The sequence below is a fragment of the Eretmochelys imbricata genome, chromosome 10, assembly GCF_965152235.1.
Source record: "Eretmochelys imbricata isolate rEreImb1 chromosome 10, rEreImb1.hap1, whole genome shotgun sequence".
In the NCBI taxonomy this organism is placed as follows: Eukaryota; Metazoa; Chordata; order Testudines; family Cheloniidae; genus Eretmochelys; species Eretmochelys imbricata.
The window spans coordinates 17,573,286-17,586,232 of record NC_135581.1 but is presented as its reverse complement, the minus strand read 5'-3'; the positions used below and the strand labels follow the sequence as shown (position 1 = coordinate 17,586,232).

The 12,947-nt window shown below is 42.3% G+C and overlaps 1 protein-coding gene across 4 annotated transcripts in view; it reads left to right on the top strand.

The window, feature by feature from the left end:
• Positions 1-11,976, top strand: part of VPS35L (VPS35 endosomal protein sorting factor like) — a 116,233-nt gene extending 104,257 nt beyond the window's left edge. For all 4 annotated transcript variants that reach the window (XM_077828141.1, XM_077828143.1, XM_077828140.1 and 1 more), the window contains 2 exons: positions 8,729-8,875; positions 10,675-11,976. In XM_077828141.1, the coding sequence (XP_077684267.1) occupies positions 8,729-8,875; positions 10,675-10,773 (246 nt within the window). In that variant the 3' untranslated portion in view covers positions 10,774-11,976. The remainder of the gene's footprint in view (positions 1-8,728; positions 8,876-10,674) is intronic.
• The last annotated feature ends 971 nt before the right edge of the window (positions 11,977-12,947 follow it).

Below are 12,947 nucleotides of genomic sequence, written 5' to 3'. Positions count from 1 at the left end.
GCAAAGTGAGTCTTTGATGGAAAGAAAATAGAGCTGAAGTCCTTCTCTTATGTCATTTTACTTGGCTACTCACCAAATAGTTCAGGTGGTTGGTTTTTTTTCTTCCCCTTCTGCTGGGATTACATTTTAGAAATTCTTCTAAAGAGAGATCCGTAAGGTATGCCTCCAAGAATTCATTAAGCAACACGCACTTGAGAGCCCAGCTACTGCTGTTACAGTAGTATTTCCTCTGCCTTTGATATCAAATACTTTCTCATAAAACAACTGTAGAGATTCAAAATTAATAAATGCCACATTTTTATGGTGGCACATTCCAACGTACAGCATAAACTATGTATGTACAGTAGCACAGTGAAATACAGCTATCTTTGGATGCAACGGCAAGCCAGCACCCTGTGCAATGGCAAGGACACCAAAGCAACTTCTGCTCTTAGAAATAGTGCCATGGGATCTTTTTAACGTGCTCACAGAACACACAGGACCGGGTTTTAAGATACTCTGTGAAATACCAAACACAGTAAACTGTCACTGTATTTAGCTCACGCAGGCTGAGCCTGTCCTGCTGGGATTGGGACTTGTGTTTCCAGGAAGTCTAGCTTTACAAACCTGATGCTTAGACTACTAAGAGAGTCCATCTAGCTAATTCACTGAAGCAGGAGGTATTATGGTCCAGTAGATAGAGGGACACTGGATTGAGAGTAAAGGGACACACATTATGATCCTAGCTCTGTTATTGGGAAGCTGTGTGATCTTGGGCAAGTCACTTCTCTTCTGTGCCTCAGTTTCCCCAGTTGTAAGGTGGGGGGATATTTGCCTTCCTTTACAAAGTGCTTTCAGATCTGTGGATGAAGAGCACTATACAGAAGCCAAGTATTTCTCTCTTTTTTTCCTTTTTTTTAGGGGGTGGGGAGTGTAGGGGTTGATGATGTTGATTAAAGTCACATCCTTCATCTCTAAAGCAGTACTTGGCAGAAAATCATTTCAAATTTTATTTTGATCACTTCAGTGTTGGCGACCTTTTATTATTTGGCTGCTCATTTACATGAACAAGCCTCTGCTGATATTGGTTTTCCTTGGTTCATTTCATTTGAAACCCATAAAAGGGAATTGATTTTCATATAATTAAATGACTTTGCCAAACTGCAATTTGAAGGAAGAGAAGTGAATCTGATGTTAACACAGTATGCTCCTCCTTTCTTCCTATATTACTTTAAAATATCTTTCAAAAATTCTGCTTCTTTTGTGTGATAATGTTTCAACTGAAATTTACAATCCCAAACTACCCTATACAAATACAAACCATCTGTGGTCATGGGAGTGTGCCACCATACTGTTCCCTGCTTTGCATTTTTATTGCATTTTGGGCTGGAAGGTTTTTTGTTGGTTGTTTGTTTGTTTGTTTTTAATGCAGAATTCTTATAAATGTTAAAATCCTGCCTGCTGCAGTTGGACTGAGTCGTGAACAGTCAAATGTGTGCATGTTTCGTGCAGAGCCATTTGCTTTGGATCCAAAACCAAAGTGTTACAGTAGCCAATGTTACACCAGGAAGTGAGGTGGTCAGCGTCATGTCCGACCACTTTTGACTACCCTAACCTGATGGATCAGATATGCGTTTTGCACCTGGGTGATAACTGGTGGTGGCCTTTCAGGGTGAGATTAAGTGAGACCTGAACTCTCAACTTTCGGGATTGTAGTCAAGCTCCTTAATCTCTCAGCCACCACACCTATTTACCCAATTAGCTCACCTGTTTTTTATTTTAAAGATGCTAAAGATTTAAAGTTCTTCCTGAAACAATTCTCTATTATTGTCACTCCAGTATTGTTACTAAAGCCTTCAAACAGTGATGGCTTTGTTAGCTCCTTGGAGCAGGAAGCATGCTTCCTCCACTGTTGGGAAAGTATCTGCAAGCTGTAGGAGTTGCCAGAAACAAATATTTGCAATTCTCCCACAGTTCCAGTTATCAGAAGTCCAAACTTCACCCTGCTCCTCATTCAAATCATACATCTCAAAGACGAGGTGAACTTACAGTGTTTTCAGAATTTCCAGCAACTTGGTTAGTCTACAGCCAGTTAAGATTCTTCATTCCAACATCTCATCTCACTTCCATAACAAAGAGGTATTGAGTGGTCTCCTGAGTACACTTGTGATACCTCCTAGAAAAGCAACTACTTTCTATTAAGTTGTCAGTCTGAGAAATGTAGACAGGCCATTGTTGTAGCTTGCGGTTATCTTGGAAGGCTTGCTCAGTGGGAAGTGTCTCGTACTGCTCTTTAATAGTGGCAAGAGTGGGAACCATCCTGATCTCTGCTGACAGGGATTTCTCTGGCCTAGGGCCTTCAACAAAAGTGCTTCTGAGAGTATTGCCATGGGTTCCATCGTCCATGAACCCCATGTGGCAATAGAGAAACGAATAGCTGAGTTGCTGAGCTCTACTTTAATGAGGTCTTTAAAAATTAGGGCCATGGTCTTGAAGTGTATCCTGAATCTGATAGGTAGCCAATATAGGGCTTGGAGCACTGGAGTAGTGTGTTCTCATTGGTCTAACCAGGAAAGCAAGCTCCTGCACACCAAGCCAGCTGGAGTTCCCATGTAGAGTGTATTGGAGTACTCCTAGAGTGAGACTGACAAATCACAGAGTGCTGTTTCAAGGTCTGTATCCACAAGAAAGGATTTAGTCACCTGGCCATCTGAAGAAGGAATTTCTGCTTGCTGCTACTATTTAGGAATGCAGGAGCAATGATGAGTCCAAGAGGACCCTAAGACTGTGTACATACTACCTTAGTAAACAGGGGACTTGCGCTTACAACAGTTGGCGAGTTCAGAGCTGCTGCTGGGTTATTAGTGTTTCCTCTGTTCCAGTCAGCATCACCTTTTACTCAGGCTGAACTTGAGTCAGTTGTCTTATATCGAGGGGCTTTATTATCCCAGAGAGGAGGATAACTGTGTAATGGCACTGTGTATTAAGTTCTGAGAGCTTGATATTGTCTGCTTATACCATCTTATGATCGTCCCTAATTGACTAATGTGTATGAACAGGCCCCTGAAGGACTCTTGAGGAGAGGAGAAGCTGCCCACTGTGACCTCTTGAGAGGAAGGAGCACATCTAAATTCCCAAATGCCTTGTTCCTCACAGCATGAAGCTCTAAGCGAGCAAATTTCAACAGAAGGCTGGAGTGAATGCTAGGAAGCAGGATTGCTATTGTAAGCAGTGCTAAAATGGATAATAAGAACAGCAAGATCACATTTTTCTCCATCATGCCATATTAAATTAAGATATTACTCTACTCTTTGCTGGAGGGGATAGGACATGAGGGACATAACAGGCGACATGTTCTGGGCTTGTGTAGTTCTTTCTTTATTCCAGTGTCATCTACACACTGTTTCAAAGATTATGAAAAATGCTTACCAAGTGGGTACTCTCTGCTCTCTTTGGTGTGGGAACTATTAGTCTCATGATTTATGTGACTGCCAGAAACTTGATCTATTCCTCTCTGTTTGCTGCCCATAAATACATCCTCATGAGTTGGAACGCCCTCCACAATTCCGTCTTGGTTATGTCAGTGGAGTTGGCAGGTTGTTGACATGGATTTCTCATTCAGATTTGAGGTCAGTGCCATGTTACACAAATATTCTTGTTGATCATAATGTAGAGTGTTGCACGCCTTCTTGCTTTTGTTCCTTTTTATATAGTGGACTTTACTCCATCTTCTCTGGAGTCTGTGCATCTCTTAACTTTGCAACTTCTAACATATGATTGGATCCCCATCTCCTACTTGTGCCTGTGTGCTTACCTCAAAATACTGTGAATTGTAATGTACATCCCTTCCTTCTGACTCTGTCTTGAATGTGCTGTATCCTTTTTGAAGTGTTCTGTATGTTATCAAAATGTTAAACAGAGTGTGATCACATACGCAGGCATATATATTGTATAGAAATACAATGCGGTGGGGATATCCAGGGAAGAGACCTTTGACCACCTCTCCTGCACTCTGCTCAATAATCTAGCTCCACTAGGATTATTACTATCGTAAACCTGCAGGCAGCTTCAAACAGTTTCTCTTTTATGTTTGGATTCAAGCAAAAATATATAGGCACAAGTGGTTAACCTAAGGTGGAGGGGGAAAATAGTCCAGATAATAATTCAAATGCTCTAAACATTTCTGAAGTATTTCTCTAAAATGTACAAGTACAAAATACATGGTGGAGTGGCAAAAAGGCTTTGCATCGCATAATTCTCCCATCTCAAATGCATGCTGTGATGCCACATCATGTATTCTTTCTTTTATTTTCCTTTTGCTCAAAGACGTTGGTCCTAGTGCAAAGCTTTCTCTCAGCTCTGATAGTTACTTTCTAACTACTCATCGTTTCCTGATAGTTTGCTAGATGTGTTGCTGGGGCAGACTGATGGACCGTGTCTGTGTCCAGAAGTGGATACATTTCAATAGGTTTCAGAGTAACAGCCGTGTTAGTCTGTATTCGCAAAAAGAAAAGGAGTCCTTGTGGCACCTTAGAGACTAACCAATTTATTTGAGCATGAGCTTTCGTGAGCTACAGCTCACTTCATCAGATGCATACCGTGGAAACTGCAGCAGACTTTATATATACACAGAGAATATGAAACAATACCTCCTCTCACCTTTGGATGGGCTATCACCAGCAGGAGAGTGAATTTGTGTGGAGGGTGAGAAAACCTGGATTTGTGCTGGAAATGGCCTAACCTGTTGCTCACTTTAGATAAGCTATTACCAGCAGGACAGTGGGGTGAGAGGAGGTATTGTTTCATATTCTCTGTGTATATATAAAGTCTGCTGCAGTTTCCACGGTATGCATCTGATGAAGTGAGCTGTAGCTCACGAAAGCTCATGCTCAAATAAATTGGTTAGTCTCTAAGGTGCCACAAGGACTCCTTTTCTTTTTACATTTCAATAGTGGATGAAATGATGCTTGAATCTAAGGCTGTAAAGAGCTTTGGGAGCCACTGGGATGAAAGGTGCTACAATATATAAATGTAAATGGAAGCATTTTCTCCGTGACTGCTGCACTTTACTCCCATTAACACTAGTGGGGATTTATGTACTCACTGAGTGACCCATAATTTTTGTAATAAAAGTTTTTAAGAAAGGGGGTTTCAATCTAATATTCTAAGCACCACCTCAGAATAAAAGTAGTAATCTATTGAAAAGTAGCCACTTGTACTATGTGATGACTTTAAATATTCAACAGTGGTGATAGTCAAATACTCCAGTGCTATGTGACCTTGCCAATTCAGTATTTTTTTTTTGTAAAATATCTTCCTATCTATGTAGCAGCTGAACATGCTAAATAAAGAACAGAATCGGTATGTGCAGAGCTTACATTCTAAAGGCATTTATGAATAAAATACAGTGGCCCAAACCACACAGTGGCTTGTTGTCTTCATAGCTAGATGCTTCACTGACAGACCCATTGTCCAAAGTTTTCTAAGGTAGTTTAGCATATGTTAGGTTTGGGAAAGCCTCCCAAACTAAGGGGCACCATGAATAAAAGAGACAGTCACAAGTGGGAGAAAAATAGATAAAATAGTGAAGGTTTGAGCCTACATTTTATTAACGTGTTTGCTAGAACTTGTTACCATGAGTAATCTCACTGATTTGAAAGAGTTGGCGTGTTTGTAGGTTGGTCGCTAAATGCTTAACGATCAAGTGCTACTGCCCCCAGTGGGGGTGGGTATCTTCTCTTGTCCTTATTTAGCTGCTTGGTTCATGCCATCTCCTTTTTGATAGCGTGCATATGCAATTAGTTCTGCTGGCATAACTGCTACAACAATACTGTATACTGGCCATAGAATTTACTGGCTGAATTTAGAGAAGGCTCAAGTGAAGTATGAAATTTGTTAATTAATGTGGGGGGTTGACTATGATTGTGCACTTGCTTCTAACTGCTCTTCAATTGATTCAATTACTGTAGTAGATGAGGCTCTGCCTTTTAATCAACGGTCTCTTTTCCAAGTGAGCCGAACACAAAGCACAGCTCTAGAAAAGCAAGGGTAAATAAATACCTCCTCTCAGCCAGGACCTTTGATAAGAGCAGTGCCTAGCAGCACAGGCATAACTAACAGTGGAAGTGGTGTCAGCATTTCCATTATGCATGCCCCGTGCTGGTGGTGATGCTAAGAGGTCTGTAGTATAGCTGTGTAAAGTTGCTCTATAAGAGACCTGATTTGCAAAGTTTTGCAATTAATTTTTTTTTAAATTCTCAAGGGGTTCTTCCCCGCTGCCTTTTGGAGCAAGGAAGCCCTCTCCCTTTTTTCTGTATCTCTTGGGAGGAGACTTAGACTTAGAATCTCCTGCACCTAGTGGTGCATGAGACAACCCATTCTTTCTGTTGCTGTTTATCCAGACCAAGATGCGACTCCATCATAAGTTGTCTCCACGATGGTAATATCCTTTTCAATCATCCTGCGATAGGTCATTCTTTGTCTTCCATGACTTCTTTTTTCTCCGCGTGGAATCCAGTCTGAAATACCTTGAGCTTCTGCTATGGGAAGGCTGATGACAAAGCAGTCTCTCCCTAATTATTGAGTCCACAGTCTGGTGACCTGTGCAGCACAACACTTTCTCATTGGTTACACAATCTCTTCAATGAATTTTCAAGATTCTTCTTAAACAATGGTGCTGAAATGCATTCAGTTTCCTATCATGTATTTCCACTACCTGCTACTCATGGTGGAATGCTGCACCAAAACACTGAAAATTCTGCGCACAGTATTTTAAAATTCTGCATATTTTATTTGTCAAAATAAGACAATATAATCACGCCAGTTTCAATTCTTTTGGTAACTTACTTGCTGACAGGTATTTTTAAATATGTCTAACAATACAGACAACAAAAAAGATTCAAGAAATGTTTTTTTGACAAATAGATTTCTTACTAGGCATATTAATACAGAACGTTGAGTAATTCACTTAAACTACAATACAGAAACGTATTTCCTGCATGCCTCAGAACCGGTGCAAAGGTTTGGGGAGTCAGGGGTAATGGAGGAGCTGAGGGAGAGGGAAGTAATTGTTCGGAAGGAGCCTGGGAGTGAACCACGTGGGTTTTTGGGTGTGGGTGGGAGAAGTATGGAACAGGTTTTTTGGGGTGTGGAGGGATTGTTAGGGAGTTGGGGAGCTGAGCCCTAGCCTCTCCCAATCCATCAGACACATCAGGCCCTGTCTTCATGTGTCCCTGCACCTGCTCACCCCATCCCCATGTGTCCCTGCACCCGCACTCAGCCACCCCTCTCTACTCCCATGTGTCCCTGCACCCCCACTCCCATTCAGCCCCTGCTCCAGTTTGTCCCCACACTAGCCCTTCTGACCTCCAGTCTATGTGACCCCCCCTCCCAGCAATAACTCCCTTCCTCCATCTGTCTTTTCTTCCCCACCCCCATATCCCATGCCTCCTCACTTAATCCGAGGAGTAATCTGTCATGTTTCCAGGGCTAACAATAATGTTGGGAGGACAATAGCACTGTATTCTTCTCACTCCTCCAGATGTTTGACAGACAGGAAAATGATCTACTGCCTTTACCATTCTTGCTTTGACTTTCTTAGTGAGCTGGCCACTAGCGGATATTGTACTTCCAAGATAGACAAAGTTGCCAACTCTTGTACTCTGCTCCACCAATCTCACCTCCGCCTGCGCTGACAGCATTTTCTCCTGTCTCCGTGATCTTGGTCTTCTGATACTGATACAGAGTCCCACTTTGAAAGCTTTTGGGAGGAGAGGGCCAGAGGCAGTTGGGCCTCAGTCCTGTAATATGTCTTACTTGCCTCTGCCTTTCATTCCCTAAAACACAATTTGACTGCTGTTGCAACCTCTAGTAAGCTAAGCAGCAGGGCCAGTAGCACTCCATAAGGTTTAGTGCATGGTTGCCTGTGTTCCAAAGATCCTTTGTAGGATTTCCTTGACTATAAAAAGTGGGAGAAACCTCCTGGCCTCAAGAGACAGCAAGCAACTGTGGGGAGGACCTCTGGGAAGACAGTGCTGAGATCCCTGTGGAAGCTGCTGTTAGGTGTGAGGGGCTAAAAGGGAGGTCAGGCTATATGAACATCACCCCAAGTCTGCTGGACTCTTGTGAATCTGGGCTAATATTCACAGTCCTAATAGGATCTTAAAGGCACCCTGATCTCAGGTAAGTTCAGGGTTCTTGTATCATAGAATCATAGAATATCAGGGTTGGAAGGGACCTCAGGAGGTCATCTAGTCCAACCCCCTGCTCAAAGCAGGACCAATCCCCCACTAAATCATCCTGTAGAACCTTTCAAACAGCCCTGTCAGTGAGGTGGCAGAAGAGGTGCCCACGTTCAGTACTGTGAGTATGCAGTAGTGGTGGTGTTTACAGCTACAACCGTTCAGGTATCCAGAATGCACAATATTACAAAAATGTACCAAGTCATTGAGCTAAACTGACACCTGATGTAGGAACTGTTGTAACTCACACTACTTTGGAATGGGGCTGAATGAGTAGATAGGTGTTTTTTTATTTGTCCTATTTTGAGGACAAATGCGTGGAGGACTAGCCCCAAAGTCCTTGCTAATGTTGATAATGCTAGGCCTGTTTGTTACAGAGCATATGTCTAGCTGTTGGTAAAATTCTCTGGACTGTGTATAATTATCAGGATATCTATATTTTGTTGATATATCAGAACTCCAGGATGGCTGTAGAATAATATTTTTTTTATTTTTTTTTTTAATGATAGACTCTGAAGCGCCAAAGCCAGCTGGCTCTCTACTTCTTTAATAGTATTTTAGCTCATGGAGATCTACGGAACAACAAACTAAACCAACTTTCAGTCAATCTCTGGAACCTGGCACAGAAGCATGGCTTTGCTGACACCAAGACTATGGTAAGAATAACATGGACTGAAATGGAGTGTGCCATTTTTGGCATTAGTTCTAGGTGCCCTTCCTTTTACTTCTACTGGTGGAAAGGGTCAGTGTGACCTGGGTCCCAGTGGAAGCCATCTGTGGTCACTCAATTAGGGTGAACTTCAAAGAATGGGGCAGCCAAACCCCCAAAAGCTGGTGGATATTCCAATACTTAGATTCACAGCTTCTTTATTACCTTACTGGTTACTCAGAAGTCCAAACAACACAGTTCCCTTAATGTGATCCAGCCTCAGACCTCCATCCACGTACCCACGTCAAATATGATGAAAATTTCGGTAAATCTTATTTCATCATATAAAAGGAAAGGTTCTACCAATCCCAAAGGATTGGACACATTACCTGCCAGGCTAATGAATGTTTCAGATCTTACCCAAATACACACTATAGTCAATTCTTATTAACTAAACTAAAATTTATTAAAAAACAAGAGAGAGAGAGTATGGTTAAAAGATCAATATACATACAGACATGACTTCAGTTCATTTAGGTGCAGATTCATAGCAGAGGTGGTGAGCTTTGTGGTTGCAAAGAGTTCCTTTAGAATTCAGTTCATAGGTCATAGTCCAATGTCCAGATATCATATTCAGGGTGTACCCGCATAACTGCAACCTCAGTCTTGTGACTCAAACTTCCCCTGACGAAGCTTAAGCAGATCTGAGATGACAAAATTGGGACCCAAGGATCTTTTATACAATTTCATGTCCTCTTTGACAAGTTGGGAGTTCCTTGGGGAACAAAAGGTAATTAGGATGACTTTGAAGGAGGTCCATCACTTAGCTATACGAATTAACATAAGGCCATTTGCGTTTTCCTCCACCATTCACAGTACATTTCAAAGAGAGAGAAATACCGAGATATCCCGTGTTTACAATTCATTTAAATGATATCAGAATACAGCATAGACAGGGACTGTTGATTACCTTGTGGACCCTACTCATACATATGTAAATACACAAAAACACAAACATTATCTCCCCACATGTCTTCTGTGAGTTATTTATTTTGCAGGATGTTTAACCCTTCCTAACCATGCCTCACAGTGATCTTATTAGATTTATTTCCTTACAACAAAAATATGTTCATTTAAATCTTTTAAAATTGTTTTGAATTGAAAAATAACATGTCCTGTGTATCTGAATCCTAATAACTTACTGTTGATTTTATATGCGAGCACATAATATAAATTCCAACTTTGAATCAGCATCTGCTCAAATCAGAAATCAGAGGTAGCCTTTCACTTGTGTCCTGGGCCCATGACTGACAGGGTTATAAGTAAACTGGAGTGTGATTGTAGTCTCTTTTGCTATGACCAGTGGGCCACTTTACAACACTAGCATCCAGCCTGGAACAGTCGGCAGCATCGGCTTACTGGATGCTAACTAGCCGACCTTTTCTATTTAGACTGCCTTGGTAACTTTCCCAGCACGTTTAATAAGGCTGTCATGCATTTGTTGGATGTACAAGAACTGAAACTGCTGCGGCTAGGAGTACAGGAGACAGCTTTACTCCAAATGAAACTGCCTTTCTGGTTAGTGGAGAAGCAGCATGGTCCAGACCTGAAAAATAACACTTGTTGAGCAACACCTGTGACTGCCAGCTCTGGGGTCAGGAGTGTGTGGTGGTTATGCCTGGATTGGACTGCAGTATTGAAACCCAGTGAAAATCAGAGGAGTTCTTCACTAAACTTTTCATAGGGCTGTCAAGTAAGCTGATTCAAGAAAAAGTACAAAGATTTGTCTGTCTCCTTCCTCTGTAGGTAAAAACATTGGAATATATCAAGAGGCAAAGCAAACAACCTGAAATGAGTCATTTTACAGAGCTGGCACTAAGGCTCCCTCTGCAGTCCAGGACCTGATGAATGTTACCCTTTCCAGAGTCATCCGTCACGAAGGGCATGTTGCCAAGTCCATAAAATAGGAGCTTTATTCTGAGCTTTTGTTAGAGTTCAGTGTATTTTCATTTTTTAAGTTTCACTTAAAAGTATGACAGATTAATTTGGACAAGGTAAAATTGTTCTGACAAAGTGCAATAATTTGAACTAAGTTTGGTTCCAATGGTGTCATTAAACAGAATCTGATTGAAATGTTTAGATTCAGTAAAGTGTATCTTAAAATTTCTGATGGCAAATAACATTCTAGACCTGAATTTGACATAACTTTAACAACATAGGAAGAAAATTGTCCAAATACGCATATTCAGGAGCTCCCCCTTCCCCCCAACTTCATTCCATTTAGGACAAATTATTTTCTCCTGCGTGCGAGCAATATGTTGCTGTAACATCCTAGTTCATGATCAGCAGTAGTTCTAGATGAGAATTATGCCTCAGACTTCTTTGTAGACAGAGTTGTTTCCAATATTCATGTGGCCAGTTTCAGTATAACAGGAATATGGCTGAGATGTTACTGTTTTCTGGATTTGAAAAACCATTTTTGTAATACACTTTCGCCAACATGTTTATGTTTTTCCTTTTAGTCTAAAAATGTTTTGTAAAATGGAGGGAACCTCTAAATTTAATCTGGCAATCAGTGGGGAGTCTTCAGAGGAAAATGCAAATGTATTTAGAGTCCCTTGTGTTTCCAGTCCAAATGCACAGTATCATCAAATAAAACCTGTTAATGTGCAGTTTAGTTCATCTTTGTTCCTTATTACATGTATCCACAGTCATCACCTGACTGAACATCCTGTGATGATTAGTTCCATTTGCTATTCTACTGCTTAGCAAATTCCCCTCTGCCAGTGGCAAGGAGCCAGGATGTGAGGTTGCTGCTACTGCCATAAGTGCCCTAGTTTTGATTGAGTTTAGGCAATTTACTGAGTTATTCTCTACAATAAGCAAGGATGACTAAAATACTCTAGCCAAATTTTGAGCAAGAAGTTGTCTTTTGTGGAGGGTGAAAATTCCATTTTGTGTGAATGAAATTCTCTAATAAAATAGCTCTGCTCTGTGGTAGAAGCTGTACTTTGTAATGCGTGTGGAATGGTGCTGTCAAAATATTCTCCATCGTGCTGAGACTGATGACTGCCTCATTGATTAAAACAAGGAGTTATGTCCCAAAAACTAGTTTAGCTGGAGAGCAGAAGTGTTAATCAGTCGATGATTGGAGCTTTTTAGTGTTTTTGCAGGTGGTGTGTTAAGAAATGCAGGTGTCCATTACTTGTGCATCATCACACATGCCGGGGTTTAAAGTGGATGAAGCTTAACTGCTATTTAAAAAAAAAGCTGACTAGTAATAGGCCAGTTCAGGTGAATAACTGCTCTGGTTGCCAGGCAACAACTGATTTTTCTGCAACGTATTTTGAGCCCAGGGTAATTATATCAAAGGGTCCACTTGTCAATGGACATTCACTACATTGTTTGCTGTCTGTAATTTAGTGGGGTATGCACAGCTTGCAGTAGAGGGTTAGGAATTAGTTTTCATTCAGAGGGGTTGAATGATATTGGATGCTTGTTAATACTTTTTAAAAATTTTAGATTGGAAATAAGGTTTTTCAAAAGTAATCGTGTAGGGTATAGAACAGGTGGGCAAACTACGGCCCTTGGGACCCTCCTGCCTGGCCCCTGAGCTCCTGGCCTGGGAGGCGAGCCCCTGGCCCCTCCCCTGCAGCCTCAGCTCAGTGTGCCGCCGGCGCAGTGCTCTGGGTGGCGGGGCTGCAGAGCCCGGCCTGACCCGGTGCTCTGTGCTGCACGGCGGCACGGCTGGCTCCAGCCAGGTGGCGCAGCTGCCTCTCCTGGTGCTCTGGGCAGTGCAGCTGTAACACCGCCAGCCCCCAGTGCTCCAGGCAGTGCGGTAAGGGAGGAGGGAGCAGTGTGGGGGGGGGGGGGGTTGGATACAGGGCAGGGGAGTTTGGGGTGTGGTCAGGGGGCGAGGCTGGGGAACAGGGGGGTTGAATGGGGGCAGGGGGTCCAGGCAGGAGGGAAATCAGGAAGGAGAGGGAAGGTTGGATGGGGCAGCAGTCAGGGGCAGGTAGTCTGGGGGTGGATGGGGCAGGAGTCCTGGGGGGGTCAGATAGGGGGCGGGGGCCGGGCCA